Source organism: Gavia stellata, unplaced genomic scaffold (genome assembly GCF_030936135.1).
Source record: "Gavia stellata isolate bGavSte3 unplaced genomic scaffold, bGavSte3.hap2 HAP2_SCAFFOLD_308, whole genome shotgun sequence".
Taxonomy (NCBI): Eukaryota; Metazoa; Chordata; class Aves; order Gaviiformes; family Gaviidae; genus Gavia; species Gavia stellata.
In genome coordinates this window covers 63,956-79,677 of record NW_026777370.1, presented here as the reverse complement: position 1 = coordinate 79,677, position 15,722 = coordinate 63,956, and the positions used below count along the sequence as shown (strand labels likewise).

Sequence of the window (15,722 nt, the reverse complement as noted above, 5' to 3'; positions counted from 1 at the left end):
CTATGTGGTGGCCGGTTAGCAGGGAGGGGGTGTGGCCTAGGGATTGGGGGTGTGGCTGGGGTGGGAGGGGCGGGGCCTCGGGGTGGCAGGGCCTTGGTGGGCGTGGAGGGGGCAGGGCCTAAGGGATGGGCAGGGCCTTTGGGGTGGGGGGGGTCATATGAAAGGGGCGGGGCTTCGGGGGGTGTGGCTTGTGGGGGTGATGTTATGGGAAGGGGTGTGGTCTGATGGGGCAGTAGGCGTGGCCTGTGGCATTGGGGGCGTGGCCTGTGGCATCGGGGGGCGTGGTTTCCCCCCAGGGCAAGCCTATGGGGGCGTGGCTTGGTCCTGGAGGGCGTGGCCTGGTTCCGAGGGGCGTGGCCTCTAAGGGAGGAGTCAGTGGGAGACGTGGGGGTTAGGGGATGGGGGGTGGGCGGGGCTCACGGCGGCGGGGGGGTGGGCAGTGTGATGTCATAGGCGTGTCTGATGAGGTCATAGATAGAGGCTGTGACGTCATCAGCGTGTTTTTATCGGTCGGTAAAAGACGGGGAGAGGAAACGTCGGCGACAGGGGCGGGGGAGCAGCCTTTAGGGTTGCTGGGCGGTCCTTCTGACATCACAGGCGGGCCGCGTGACATCATCAGCGCCTCCTACGCCGCGGCTCGCGATGCCGCAAGGGCTCTCCGCCTCCGCGCCGGCGGGCGGGATGCGCCCGTGGCGGGGCGAGGCTCACGAGGTCACCGGCGCGCCGCCGCCGCCCGGCTTCAGGGCGGGGCAGGGAGGGGGTCTTGGGGCGTGGCCCTGACGGCGGCCATGTTGCGGCCCCACCCCGGGGCGGGGCAGGAGGAGGAGGCGCTGCTGTCGGAGATGGACGTGACGGGTCAGGCCTTCGAGGACATGCAGGAGCAGAACCTGCGGCTGCTGCAGCAGCTGCGGGAGAAGGACGACGCCAACTTCAAGCTGATGTCGGAGAGGATTAAGGCCAACCAGATCCACAAGCTGCTGCGGGAGGAGAAGGACGAGTTGGCCGAGCAGGTCCTCGCCCTCAAGGCTCAGGTGGGAGCCGGGGGGATTTGGGGGGACCCCCATTTTTGGGGGGACCCCGGTGGTTGGGGGGCTGGAGGGACGCAGGTGGGCAGGAGAAGGTTGAGGTGGTGCAGAAGGTTCTCACCATTAAGGTTTAGGTGGGACCCAGATGTCTTGGGGGGCACCCAGGTGTCTGGGGAGGTCCAGGAGGATTTGGGGGGACCCCGATTTTTGGGGGGACCCCGGTGGTTGGGGGGCTGGAGGGATGTAGGTGGGCAGGAGAAGGTTGAGGTAGTGGAGAAGGTTCTCACCATTAAGGTTTAGGTGGGACCCAGATGTCTTGGGGGGCACCCAGGTGTCTGGGGAGGTCCAGGAGGATTTGGGGGGACCCCGATTTTTGGGGGGACCCCAGTGGTTGGGGGGCTGGAGGGACGTAGGTGGGCAGGAGAAGGTTGAGGTGGTGGAGAAGGTTCTCACCATCAAGACCCAGGTGGGACCCACACATCTCGGGGGGCACCCAGGTGTCCGGGGAGGTCCAGGGAGACCCAGATGTCCAGCAGGGATTTGGGGGGACCCCGATTTTTGGGGGACCCCGGTGGTTGGGGGGCTGGAGGCACCTAGGTGGTCAGGAGAAGGTTGAGGTGGTGGAGAAGGTTCTCACCATCAAGACCCAGGTGGGACCCAGGTGTCTTGGGGGGCACCCAGGTGTCTGGGGAGGTCCAGGGGAACCCAGATGTCCAGGGGGGATTTGGGGGGACCCCGATTTCTGGGGGGACCCCGGTGGTTGTGGGGCTGGAGGGACGCCGGTGGGCAGGAGAAGGTTGAGGTGGTGGAGAAGGTTCTCACCATCAAGACCCAGGTGGGACCCAGATGTCTGGGGGGCGACCCCAGCATCTGGGGGGGGGACGCAGGTGTTTTGGGGGTACCCCAGCATCTTGGGGGGACCCGTGGACGTGGGGGGGGGCACCCAAGCGTCCGTGGTGGGTGTCATCCCCAGGTGGACGCCCAGTTGCTGGTGGTGCAGAAGCTGGAGGAGAAGGAGCGGGGGCTGCAGAGCAGTCTGGCGGCGGTGGAGAAGGAGTTGGCCCTGCGCTCCCAAGCTCTGGAGCTCAACAAGAGGAAGGTGGGAAAGGGGGGCACCCAGGTGTTCGGGGGGGCACCCAGGCATCCGGGTGGGATCCAGGCATCTGGGGGCACCCAGGGGTCCAGGTGATGACACCCTTGGACCTCTCCATGAGGACCCAGGTGTCCAGGAACCTTCTCCTGGTCGCACCTTGGAGCCACATCTCAATGGCTTGATGGTGGCGGGGGGCACCCAGGTGTCTAGGGGGGCACCCAGGGGTCCAGGGGGGCACCCAGGTATCCGGGTGGGACCCAGGTGTCTGGGGGCAGCCAGGGGTCCGGGCGATGACACCCTTGGAACTCGCCGTGGGGACCCAGGTGTCCAGGAACCTTCTCCTGGTCCCACCTTGGAGCCACATCTCAAGGGCTTGAGGGTGGCGGGGAGCACCCGGGGTTCCGGGAGGGAGGAAACGGGGTGACCCCGGTGTCGGGGTGATGTGGGGGGACCCTGCTAATGGGGGTGTTGGGATTTGGGGAGCGGGAGATGAGTGGGGGGGACACCCCATTCCCCGAGGAAGGGGACCCATGCGTCCGGCCGTGCAGGCGGTGGAAGCGGCGCAGCTGGCGGAGGACCTGCGGGCGCAGGGGGAGCACGTCCAGGCGCGGCTGCGGGAGCTGCAGGCTTGCGCCGCCGAGAACCGGGCCGCCAAGGACAAGGAGTCCCTCAGCCTCAAACGGGCCCAGGTAGGGGGGGGCCCCTATAGCATCCATAGGGGGACGCAGGGTGGGGGCACTGGGGGGGTCCTTATGGGGCTGTGTGGGGTGCTATGGGGGCTCTGTAGGGTGCTATGTGGGCTGTAGGGTGCCCCCCGGGGCTGTTTGGGGAGTCCACGGGACTCTATAGGGTGCCTACAGCACCCTGTAGAGTCCGGAGAACAGCACCCTATAGAGTCCGGAGAACAGCACCCTATAGAGTCCAGAGAACTCTATAGGGTGTCTACACCGCCCTATAGAGTCCGGAGAACTCTATAGGGTGCCTACACCGCCCTATAGAGTCCGGACAACTCTATAGGGTGCCTACACCGCCCTATAGAGTCCGGAGAACTGTATAGGGTGCCTACACCGCCCTATAGAGTCCGGAGAACTCTATAGGGTGCCTACACCACTGTATAGAGTCCGGAGAACTGTATAGGGTGCCTACACCGCCCTATAGATTCCGGAGAACTGTATAGGGTGCCTACACCGCCCTATAGAGTCCGGAGAACTCTATAGGGTGCCTACACCGCTCTATAGAGTCCGGAGAACTCTATAGGGTGCCTACACCGCCGTATAGAGTCCGGAGAACTGTATAGGGTGCCTACACCGCCCTATGGAGTCCGGAGAACTCTATAGGGTGCCTACACCACCCTGTACAGTCCAGAGAACTGTATAGGGTGCCTACACCGCCCTATGGAGTCCGGAGAACTCTATAGGGTGCCTACACCGCCCTATAGAGTCCGGAGAACTCTATAGGGTGCCTACACCACCATGTAGAGTCCGGAGAACTCTATAGGGTGTCTATACTGCCCTATAGAGTCCAGAGAACTCTATAGGGTGCCTACACCACCACGTACAGTCCAGAGAACTCTATAGGGTGCCTACACCGCCCTATAGAGTCCGGAGAACTCTATAGGGTGTCTACACCACCCTGTAGAGTCCAGAGAACTCTATAGGGTGCCTACAGCACCCTGTGAGCTCTATAGGGACCTGGGGGGGCGGTCTATGGGTGCGTAAGGAATGAGTAGCGATTCTTTATGGGGTTCTGTGGGGGTTGTGTGGGTTTTGGGGGGCCCCGTGGGGCTGTTTGGGGGCCCGGGAGAACTCCATAGGAGCCTCGAGGCACCCTATGGATTCTATAGAGGGCCTGGGGGGAAATACGGGGGCTATGGGGTGGCTGGGGGGTCCTTATGGGGCTCTGTGGGGGTGCGCTGTGGACTCTGAGGAGCCCTGTGGGGTGGTTCAGGGACTCGGGGGACTCTGTAGGACCCCTATGGGCTCTATAGGGTGCCTGGGGGTGGCTATAGGGTGGCTGGGGCCAGCTATAGGGTGGCTGGGGGTTCCTTATGGGGCTCTACACCGGCTCTGGGGGGCTTTGTGGGAAGGTTCGGGGACTGTGTGGGACTCTATAGGGTCCCTATGGCACCCTATGGGTTCTATAGGGTTTGGGGGGGGAAGATACAGCTGGTGTGGGGTGTTAGGGAACCATATAGGGTGGGGGGGGGTTCTATAGGAACGTTATAGGGTTCTATAGAAGATGTAGAAGGTTTTGTGATATCTTATAGGAGATCTATGGGGACTTAAAGACGCTTTGGGGGTCTCTATAGGGGGTCTGTGGGGTTGTTAGAGGCTTTGTTGGGCCCTATAGAGGGTCTGTGGGGATCTATAGGGGATCTGCAGAGATCTATAGGGGATTTGTTGCTCCTGTAGAGGCTCTATAGGGGCTCTGTGGTTCCCTACAGGGGGTCTGTGGGGACCTATAGGTGTGTGGGGACCTATAGGTGTGTGGGGACCTATAGGTGTGCAGGGACCTGTAGGGGGTCTATGGGGACCTATAGGGGGTCTATAGGGACCTATAAGGGGTCTACGGGGACCCACGGTGCCGCCGTGGGTCATCGCCCCCCATCCCCGCAGGAGGAGCTGTCGCAGCTGCGGCGGAAGCTGGAGAAGCAGCGGAAGGTGGAGGTCTACGCCGACGCCGACCAGATCCTCCAGGAGGAGATCAAGGAGTATCGGGTGCGGTGGGGGTTGGGGGGGGCACCCATGGGTGCCGGGGAGGGGGTGGGTGGGGTTGGGGGGGGCACTCCCGCCTTCTCCCAGGGCTCCCGGCGGCTGGGCGAGGTGGCTGGAGGACCTTGGAGGACCCATGGGTGGGCGCTGGAGGACTTTGGGTGGGGTTGGAGGTCTCTGGATGGGTGCTGGAGGTCTCTGGATGGGTGCTGGAGGTCTCTGGGTGGGTTTGGAGAACCTTGGGTGGGTGTTGGAGGACCCTTGGGTGGGGCTGGAGGACCCATGGGTGGGTGCTGAAGGATTTTGGGTGGGGTTGGAGGTCTCTGGGTGGGGTTGGAGGTCTCTGGATGGGTGCTGGAGGACCTTGTGGTGAGGCTGGAGGACTTTGGGTGGGGTTGGAGGACCCATGGGTGGGTGCTGGAGGTCTTTGGATAGGGGCTGGAGGACCCATGGGTGGGTGCTGAAGGATTTTGGGTGGGCTTGGAGGTCTCTGGGTGGGCTTGGAGGACCTTGGGTGGGTGCTGGAGGACCTTGGGTGGGTGCTGGAGGACTTTGGGTGGGGTTGGAGGTCTCTGGGTGGGTTTGGAGGACCTTGGGTGGGTGTTGGAGGACCCTTGGGTGGGGCTAGAGGACCCATGGGTGGGTGCTGAAGGTCTCTGGGTGGGTTTGGAGAACCTTGGGTGGGTGCTGGAGGACCCATGGGTGGGTGCTGGAGGACCTTGGGTGGGGCTGGAGGACCCATGGGTGGGTGCTGGTGGACTCTGAGTGGGGCTGGAGGACCTTGGGTGGGGTTGGAGGACCCATGGGTGGGTGCTGGAGGACCCATGGGTGGGTGCTGGAGGACCTTGGGTGGGTGCTGGAGGACTTTGGGTGGGGTTGGAGGTCTCCGGGTGGGTTTGGAGGACCTTGGGTGTGTGTTGGAGGACCCTTGGGTGGGGCTAGAGGACCCATGGGTGGGTGCTGAAGGTCTCTGGGTGGGCTTGGAGAACCTTGGGTGGGGCTGGAGGACCCATGGGTGGGTGCTGAAGGATTTTGGGTGGGGTTGGAGGTCTCTGGGTGGGGTTGGAGGTCTCTGGGTGGGCTTGGAGGACCTTGGGTGGGTGCTGGAGGACCTTGGGTGGGGCTGGAGGACCCATAGGTGGGTGCTGGAGGACCCATGGGTGGGGCTGGAGGACCTTGGGTGGGGCTGGAGGACCCATAGATGGGTGTGGAGGACCTTGGGTGGGGCTGGAGGACCTTGGGTAGCTTGGAGGACCTTGGGTGGGTGCTGGAGGACCTCGGCTGGGGCCGGAGCACCCATGGGTGCTGCAGGTCACACCCCGGGGCCGTCAGCCATCTTGTCCCGCCCTCCCCACCACCTCCCGTAGGGTTGGAGGACCTGGGGCTGGGCTCGGAGGACCTCAGCACGGGCTTGGAAGAACGTGGGGTTGGGTCCGGAGCACCCATGGGTGCCAGGAGACGGCCGGTAGGGTGTCACCACGGGGCTGACGGCCATCTTGTCCCGCCCTCCCCACCACCTCCCGTAGGGTTGGAGGACCTGGGGCTGGGCTCGGAGGACCTCAGCACGGGCTTGGAAGAACATGGGGTTGGGTCCGGAGCACCCATGGGTGCCAGGAGACGTCCGGTAGGGTGTCACCGCGGGGCTGACGGCCATCTTGTCCCCGCCCCCAGGCCCGCCTGACCTGCCCGTGCTGCAACGCCCGCAAGAAGGACGCCGTCCTCACCAAGTGCTTCCACGTCTTCTGCTTCGAGTGCGTCAAGAGCCGCTACGACACGCGCCAGCGCAAGTGCCCCAAGTGCAACGCCGCCTTCGGCGCCCACGACTTCCACCGCGTCTACATCAGCTGAGCAACCGCGGCACCCGCGGGTGCTCTCCCCAACCGGCTGCGGGAGCTCCCTGTCCGACCACAGGGCCGCGGAGGTGGGTCAACGCCACCTTGGAGGACCGTGTTTTTCCTCGTGTCTCTGTTTGTTGAACCCCATGTTGGTCCTCAGCCACCCATGGGTGCCCTGTGAGACTTATGGGTGCCCCATCGCAACACACAGCACCCATGGGTGCCCCATGGCCAACCACAGGTCTTGGAGGTGGGTCAACGCCACCTTGGAGGACCGTGGTTTTCCTCGTGTCTGTGTTAGTTGAACCCCATGTTGGTCCTCAGCCACCCATGGGTGCCCTGTGAGACTTATGGGTGCCCCATCGCAACACACAGCACCCATGGGTGCCCCATGGCCAACCACAGGTCTTGGAGGTGGGTCAAGGCCAACCTTGGAGGACCGTGGTTTTCCCCATGTCTGTGTTTGCTGAACCCCATGTTGGTCCTCGGCCACCCGTGGGTGCCCCGTGAGACTTATGGGTGCCCCATCGCAACACACAGCACCCATGGGTGCCCCATGGCCAACCACAGGTCTTGGAGGTGGGTCAAGGCCAACCTTGGAGAACCGTGGTTTTCTCCGTGTCTGTGTTTGCTGAACCCCATGTTGGTCCTCAGCCACCCATGGGTGCCGCGTGAGACCTATGGGTGCCCCATTGCGACCCACAGCACCCATGGGTGCCCCATGGCCAACCACAGGTCTTGGAGGTGGGTCAAGGCCAACCTTGGAGAACCGTGGTTTTCCCCATGTCTGTGTTTGTTGAACCCCACGGTGGTCCTCAGCCACCCATGGGTGCCGCGTGAGACCCATGGGTGCCCTATGAGACGTATGGGTGCCCCATCGCGACCCACAGCCCCCATGGGTGCCCCATGGCCAACCATGGGCCTTGGAGTTGGGTCAAGGCCACCTTGGAGGACCGTGGTTTTCCTTATGTCTGTGTTAGTTGAACCCCATGTTGGTCCTCAGCCACCCATGGGTGCTGCGTGAGACCTATGGGTGCCCCATCGCGACCCACAGCACCCATGGGTGCCCCATGGCCAACCACAGGTCTTGGAGGTGGGTCAAGGCCACCTTGGAGGACTGTGGTTTTCCCCATGTCTGTGTTTGTTGAACCCCACCGTGGTCCTCAGCCACGGTGAGGCAGGCGGCATCAGGGCTGTCCTGTGGCGCTCTGGCGCTAGAGACCAGCAGCCGCTCCAGCCACCTTGGGCCAGACCGGATCCGACACCGCTCACGGTTAAAGCGTCGGGCGCAAAAACCATACAGCCGGCCTGGAAGACGCTGCTGACTGGTCACGCACCAGCTCCAAGTGCTGGCCCCCATCCCCCAGCACAATAAAGTTGGCTGCTCATCTCATCTGACCTGGAAGATCCCACGCTCATTTGTCAGTCATCCTCCTCTGCCTTTCTTGAGGGGCAGCGTTAGGGGACGGGACTGGGGGGTTGTCTTCTCCCCTGCGGTTGGCAGCACCTTCCCCAGACCTGCCTCCCTACGGCTGGCCTTGGCCAGCTGCCCACCACCTTGGCCACGTGCTTCAGGCCTTGCTGGCCCCAGGAAGCTGCTGCTCAGTGCCGCTCCGCAGCAGCGCTTTTTCCCTGGTGCGATGTTCACACACACCCCCTGAGCCCCGTCTGCACCCGCAGTCTCTGCCCCTTCCCCATTACCCTGAGACAGCTCTTCCCCTCCTCCGGGCGCAGCTCCGCCATTCCCCCAGGCACTCCCTGCCCCGGGGAGGGCAGCCTTGCCCAGGATGCCCTGACTGGGCCCCAGTGCCCTGGCAAGTCCCAGGGAGCCGTGGTAGCGCAGCTGGGCTGGTGGTGAGGCTGCTGTCGGACATGGGCCACCCCGGGCTCCCTGCTGCAGCCGCCATTCGCTGTCTTGGACAAGTTGGGGGGGCCCAGCCCGGGGGCTGCCCCTGCTGCCATGGCGTGGCCTCAGCCCACCAGGCTCAGGCGGCTGCGCCCCGCTGGGGCTGGGCAGTGCTGCCAGTTTTGGAGGGAGCTGCCTGATCTGCAGAAAGGTGCCCGGTTTGGGGCTGTTTCTGCATTTGGCAGCTCTTTCTGGACTTGGGGGACCCTTCACAGGTTTAAGGTGTGCTCCTGGGCTCGGGGGTGTTTGTGGGTTTGGAGGTTGCAAACAGCTTTTGGGGTGTGTGTCTGGGTCTGGTGGGTGCTGCCAATTTGAGGGGAAACCTCAGGGTTTGGGGGTGTTGCCGTGTCAGGTGCGTGCTGGAGGTTTCGGGGGTGCTGCCGGGTGTGGGGTGCACCTGGCTTTAGGGTTTCTTCCTGGATTTGGGCAATGCTACCAGGTCTAAGGGTTATTTCGGGTTTGGGGGTGCCAGTGGGTGGAAAGCTGTTGAAAGCAGCACCTGCTCTGGTGGAAACGAGCCCTGTCCCTGCAGCAGTGCCAGCAGTGCATCTCAAAAGGTGCTGGGCACCGGTGTGGTCACACTGTGCTCCCTGGTTGCTTCTGTCAGCAGCTCGGGCACCCGGCTGGCCACCCGTGAGAGGAGCTGGGGTGCCACCCTCAGATGTTTCTAACTTGCCCCATGTGAGGTGAAATCGTGTCTCAGTACTACATGATCGTACACACCGTGCTGTCTGCTCTGCCTCCGTAGTAAATGATGTGTTTCTGTTTGGAGTTCAATTGCCTTATTCCTTCTTTTGAACCTCTGATGTCGGTCACTCAGGGCCATTGATGGAGGCTGATGTTTGCATTGTGCTGCTGTTTTGCTCGGCCGTGCTGCAGGAGGGGATCCAGGCAGCACTGCTCCACTGCTAGCTGCCGGGGTAGCCGCAGAGGAAAGAGGATTTAAAAAATCCCTTCCCAAGTCCAGCTGAAAGTCAAGAGGTTTTCTGCCAGTGGAGCTGCCGTGGCACTCACATCACTTGGCAAGGTCTCTAAATTTTCTTGGGTTGACCTTAGTGTCTGCTCTGTATGAGATTGTTGGCAAACATTGCATTTGCACAGCCTGTGCTCCTGTTGAATCGTCTTGTTGCTTTTTGTCACAAAGTGGTTTGTCAGACAACTGCCTTGTGAACAAAGCTTCCGGTGGTGGTTCGCTGTCTGGATATTCCAATACAGGAGAGGGATGTAAGTTGACATTTTTAAGCTGGATGGAAACAGCAACTTGACTTTATTAAATGTCTTGGCACATCTCCGATCAGCTCTGACAGCAGCCTCTGCCTTCTAGTGATACTGGGTAAGATCACGAACCGTTAGTCCCCTGCTAGGTTTTACCTGCAAACACTTCTGTGTACTTCTTCCTGCACCTGCTTTTGTCCCTGTAAAACCACCAGCTGGCCTCTGGGTCTTTTGCTTTGTAGTCAATGATCTTCTTCTGCAGTTCAGTTCATCTGCATTTCTCTCTTATCTCTCACTCCCTCCCTCTTTTGGATAGCTGAATAGTCTAATAACCTGTTAAAGAGAAGATCAACCAGGTGCCTCTTCCTGTACTAAAGAACACAGTGTAGGAGGGAAAGGCAGAGGTGTCTCATGAGGAGACATGCAAAAACGCAAGGTGACGGGCAGTTTCAGCCGTGCTTGGCGGCAGTGGTTGCTGTAGCCCTGCAAAGGTGAGTTTCTGGCTTGGTTCTGCCCGTGCCTTTGGTTGGTGTGGGGTCTGTGGGGCTGCCTGGAGTGTGGCTTCATGCCCTGCCTGCTAGGCTGATTTGTCTGCTTTGGGAAGATTTTGAGCTGTTGGATAGGTGGGACTGAGAGCAGGGAAGGCATCTGGCTTTGGGCTCTTGTGTGATTTCGTTAGTGCAAGGACGCTGACTACTTTTTGGGTTATCCCTGTTGTTCAGTCCAGGTACATCAGCTTCCGAGAAAGGGAGAAGTCTAACGGCAGCATCCTCCCCAGCAAGTTTTGTTCTAGGCATCTGTCTGTCTGATGTCCACTGAAAATAGCTCTTGGCCCTCTCTGCTCTTGGCGAGCTAGGGTTGTGCTGGGGGCAGGCAAAGTGGGGCACGTTACTTTGCCATGAGCTCTCCTGTCAGCGTGCCTGGCGTTTTGGTTTTCAGTATTTCTAATTCCTTTGCCTGGTGATTAATGACTGGAAAGCATGGAAGTTTGCTGGAATGGTCTCCCTCTCCTTCTTCCCGTCCACCCTTCTCCCTGAACTCAGCTCTTTGGTAGAGAGCCCCGTAGCAGTCAAATAGGCCTTGAAAACAACATTTGCCATATGAGAGCAACTTTTAAGGTATGGTATCTGGTCTTTCGAGGCCTAAGTTCCTCCCAGGGGAGCCCGCTGCAGACATCTCTCTCTCTCTCGATCACGCTCTCAGCAGCAGGACGGAGCAGTGACTTTCCCCCCTTTGCCCCCCTGGGGCAGCTGTCCCAAGCGCCTGACAGGCAAACTGCCCAGCCTGTGTGCGGCAGCGGCGTGTCGAGCAGCGCCGGGCTGAGGGGCAGCCGAGGCGGGAGAGCGACCCTGCGCTCAGCAGGATCAGGGCGCTCTCTCCTCTGCCGCCATGAGCAGCGCTGGCAGGACGAGCCTCCCCTGCCCGGCCTCTGGCTCGGCTGCACCCGGCAGCCAGGAAGGCTGGGAAGAGGGAAATGGGTTTGAGCTGCCATTACCACGGGTGTCCTCAACCAGTGCTACACCAGTGGGAACTGGTTTAGGCTGGGGAGCGGGGCCCCCCCGCTGCCCCCGGCCCGTCCCTCACACCTTTCTCCTCAGGCTGCTCAGCCTCTGCCCCCTCCAGCCCCACCCCAGGTGGCTGTGACTGACAGGCCACCTCAGCTCTGCTGATTGGCTCAGCCGTGGCCAATGGCGTGGCTGTTGCTGGGCGGGCAGGGGCAGCCTGGGCCTCTCCTCACAGAGCCGCCCTGTGCCCCCTCACAGGCGAGCAGGGCCTGACCTGGGCAAGGTTGATGTCATTTGTTGCCAAGTAAAAAGGGAGCAGGAGAGCAGCAACAAAAGCAAAGGAAACCAGCTTCCCCCAGCCCCGCTCTTCCCAGGCTCAGCCTCACTCCTCCCTTCCCGACTCCTCGGCCCCTTGTCCCCCCCGAGCGACGCAGGGCGACGGGGAAGGGGGCTGCGGGTGGCCCACAGCGCCTCATCTCTGCTGCCCCTTCCTCCTCGCGCTCCTCCCCGGCCCCCTTGGGCCCCACGGGCCACAGCTCCGCCCAGAGAACCTGCTGCCTCCTGGGCTCCTCTGCGGGGGCTGCAGCTCCTGCCAGGAGCCTGCTCCGGCCTGGGCTCTCCATGGGCTGCAGCCTCCTGGTGGAGCTGGCGATGGCCGCCCGAGGGTGACAGCGTTGGTGGCTGGATCCCCTTCCAGGCGTCCGTTTCACAGAATCACAGGCTACGGGAAGGTGGCCGGGAGGTGACCTGGAGGGTGAAGTCACCTGGTGCAAGCCCCTGCTCAAGCAGGGCCACCTGCAGGCGGTTGTCCCTGACCATGTCCAGAGGGCTGTGGAACATCTCCAAGGACGGAGACTCCGCAAGCTCCCTGGGCAGCCTGGGCTGGTGCTCGTCACCCACACAGCACCCTTTGCACTTCCCCTTGCCAAACTGCGTGAGGTCCCTGTCAGCCCATCTCTCCAGCCTGCCCAGGCCCCTCGGGATGGCCGCACGACCCCCCGGCCTAAGCGCCGCTCCTCCCAGCCTGGTGTCATCTGCCAACTTGCAGAGGGTGCACTCTGCCCCATCAACCCCACATGAAGGAAGATGTTAAACAGGATCGGACCCAGTATGGGGCCCTGGGAGGCACCGCTACTCACTAGTCTCACACTAGTCAACATGGGTCCACAGAGGGAAAGTCCTGTTTAACTAATTTGAGCTCCTTCTATGATAAGGTTGTCTGCCTAGTGGATGAAGGGAATCACAGAATCACTAAGGTTGGAAAAGACCTGTAAGATCATCAAGTCCAACCATAAAACAAACAAACAAACAAACAAACAAACAAAAAACAAAAAAAACCCCACCACTACACACACACCCACAAAGAGAAAAAACAAAACCACCCACAAACCACAAAACACCCACAACCCACACCAAAACAACCCACCCACACCACACAGCACCATGCCCATCAAGCCACAGCCCACAATGCCACATCCACACGCTCCTTGAACACCTCCAGAGAGGGTGACTCTACCACCTCCCTGGGCAGCCTGTTCCAATGTTTCACTACTCTCTCAGTACAGAACTTTTTCCTAATATCCAGCCTGAACCGCCCCTGGTGCAACTTGAGGCCATTTCCTCTAGTCCTGTCACTAGTCACTTGGGAGAAGAGGCCAACACCCACCTCTCTGCAACCCCCTTTCAGGAAACCATAGAGAGTGATAAGGTCTCCCCTCATCCTCCTCTTCTCCAGACTGAACAACCCCAGTTCCCTCAGCCGCTCCTCATAAGACTTGTGCTCCAGACCCCTCACCAGCTTCGTCGCCCTTCTCTGGACACGCTCCAGCACCTCAATGTCCTTCTTGGAGTGAGGGGCCCAAAACTGAACACAGGATTCGAGGTGCGGCCTCACCAGAGCCGAGTACAGGGGCACGATCACCTCCCTACTCCTGCTGGCCACACTATTTCTGATACAGGCCAGGATGCCGTTGGCCTTCTTGGCCACCTGGGCACACTGCTGGCTCCTCTTCAGCCGGCTGTCAATCAACACCCCCAGGTCCTTTTCTGCGGGGGAGCTTTCCAGCCACTCGTCCCCAAGCCTGTAGCGTTGCCTGGGGTTGTTGTGGCCAAAGTGTAGAACCCGGCACTTGGCCTTATTGAACCTCATACAATTGGCCACGGCCCATCGATCCAGCCTGTCCAGATCCCTCTGCAGAGCCTTCTGACCCTCGAGCAGATCAACACTCCCTCCCAACTTGGTGTCGTCTGCAAACTTGCTGAGGGTGCACTCTATCCCCTCATCCAGGTTATCGATAAAGCCATTAAACAAGACCGGTCCCAAAACTGAGCCCTGGGGGACTCCGCTTGTGACCGGCCGCCAGCTGGATTTCACCCCATTCACTACAACTCCCTGGGCTCAGCCATCCAGCCAGTTTTTAACCCAGCGAAGAGTGCACCTGTCTAAACCACGAGTCGCCAGCTTCTCCAGGAGAATACTGTGGGGAACAGTGTCAAAGGCTTTGCTGAAGTCCAGGTAGACAACATCAACAGCCTTCCCCTCATCCACTAGGCGGGTCACCTGGTCATAGAAGGAGATCAGGTTGGTCAAGCAGGACCTGCCCTTCATGAACCCGTGCTGGCTTGGCCTGATCCCTTGGTTATCCTGCACGTGTCCCGTGAGCGCCCTCAAGATGAGCCTCTCCATAACCTTCCCCGGCACCAAGGTCAGGCTGACAGGCCTGTAGTTCCCCGGATCCTCCTTCCGGCCCTTCTTGTAGATGGGTGTCACATTGGCAATCTTCCAGTCGTCCGGGACCATTTCTTTACCAAGAGGGTGTTCAAACACTGGAACAGGCTTCCCAGAGAGGTGGTTGATGCCCCAAGCCTGTCAGTGTTTAAGAGGCATTTGGACTGTGCCCCTAATAACGTGCTCTGACTTTTGGTCAGCCCTGAACTGGCCAGGCTGATGGACTAGATGATCGTGTAGGTCCCTTCCAAACGAACTATTCTGTTCTGTTCTGGTTTATCCTATGCTCTGCTATGCTCTGCTATGCTACTCAATGAGTCAGAAAAAGTCACAGTTCTGTGAGAAGGAACGGACCTACAGCTCTTCTGGGCAGTGCCCATTTGGGCCGCAGCACCTCAGCTGTGGCAGCAGGGAGGAGGACAGCCTTCTCCCAGGGAAACCTGAGCAGTCAGCGCTTCGCTGTTCTGTACTGCATGTGCAGGGTGGTCTTCACGCTTGTGCTGTGCTGCACAGATCCCTTGGCCACAGGACAACCTCAGCAGCTCTTTGCCACAGAGGAGCTGCAGGCAGGTCCCACTCTGTACTGGCCATTATGCCTCCTGCCTGGCTTTGCCTGTACCTAAGAGTGCAGCAAGAAGTTCTCAGGAGAACGGTGTTTCTGTTTGACCATAGAAATGATAAATAGTGGTGTTTCCTTGTAAGAAAATCCTATGGTAGCTTGAATGACGAAACCAGGAGACTCTTCTATGGATGGGGTCTGCATGGTGTGCTGTGTGTGGGTCGGAAGCCCATTCAGTGCTACTCCACCTGGGGTTCCCACCATCTAGAGTGACATAACATTAGCTATATGATTCTCCCCTTATAGTGTTAGCGCTAATGAACAGCATTTTAAATGATATGTCACAGAGCCTGGGTGCCTTTCTTACTGGGATCATAACAGACCAGCACCTCCTGGGGAGAACCTCTCTCAGCACCCTTGGGTACACCCCCTCCGGTCCCATGGACTGGTAAGGGTGTAGTTTGCTCAAGGAACGCCTGGCTTGGTCCCCATCCACCGCTGGTTTTTCCTGTCCTGAGTCCTGCCTCAAAGCACAAAGGTCTGGGAGACCTCCCTGGTGGTAACTGAGGCAAAGAGGTCACAGACTGTCTCAGACCTACCTACACCTACTCTTAATAAATTCAGCAGTGCCCCCCACAGTGCCTCTGTTTCTTCTTTAGCTGTTCCTGAAGTACCAAAAGCTCATCTTTGTGCCTTTGAATTCCCTTTCAAGTTTCAACTGAGTTTTGATATGAACCGTTGCTGTGCTTGGAGGATGTCATCCTTGAAGACAACATGTATCGAGGCACACTGTGAAAATGATTGGCGTGTTCCTTGACTGTATCATCAAGGGAGTGAGTAAAGACCCCAGTGTGATGTGCTTTGTGTTCACGCAATGCCTGCAGCTAGTGGGCAGAGAAGGGACAGGCCTTGCCTCTCTGATGGCATCTGATGGCCGATGTCTCTGATGGCATCAGTGTATGGCACACAGGCACCAAATCACACTCTCTGCGATGCCGTCTGGGATGTCTGTCACACACTCCCCCTGAATGGGAGTTGCTTTCCTGTAGGTCCTGTGCTGTCCCTGCCAGCCCTGGCATCTCATGTAGCTCTGTGGGCCTGGATTTGAACGTGAAATCGAGTAGATACCCTGAATTCTGTTAGGC

The 15,722-nt window shown here is 59.9% G+C and overlaps 1 protein-coding gene across 1 annotated transcript; it reads left to right on the top strand.

The window, feature by feature from the left end:
- Positions 1 to 788: 788 nt before the first annotated feature.
- On the top strand, positions 789 to 6,778 carry LOC132321920 (E3 ubiquitin-protein ligase BRE1B-like). The gene is made up of 5 exons (XM_059835292.1): positions 789 to 1,031; positions 1,999 to 2,124; positions 2,667 to 2,807; positions 4,734 to 4,835; positions 6,501 to 6,778. The coding sequence occupies exons 1-5, from the start codon at positions 789 to 791 to the stop codon at positions 6,675 to 6,677; spliced, it is 789 nt and encodes a 262-aa protein (XP_059691275.1). The 3' UTR covers positions 6,678 to 6,778.
- Positions 6,779 to 15,722: the final 8,944 nt, after the last annotated feature.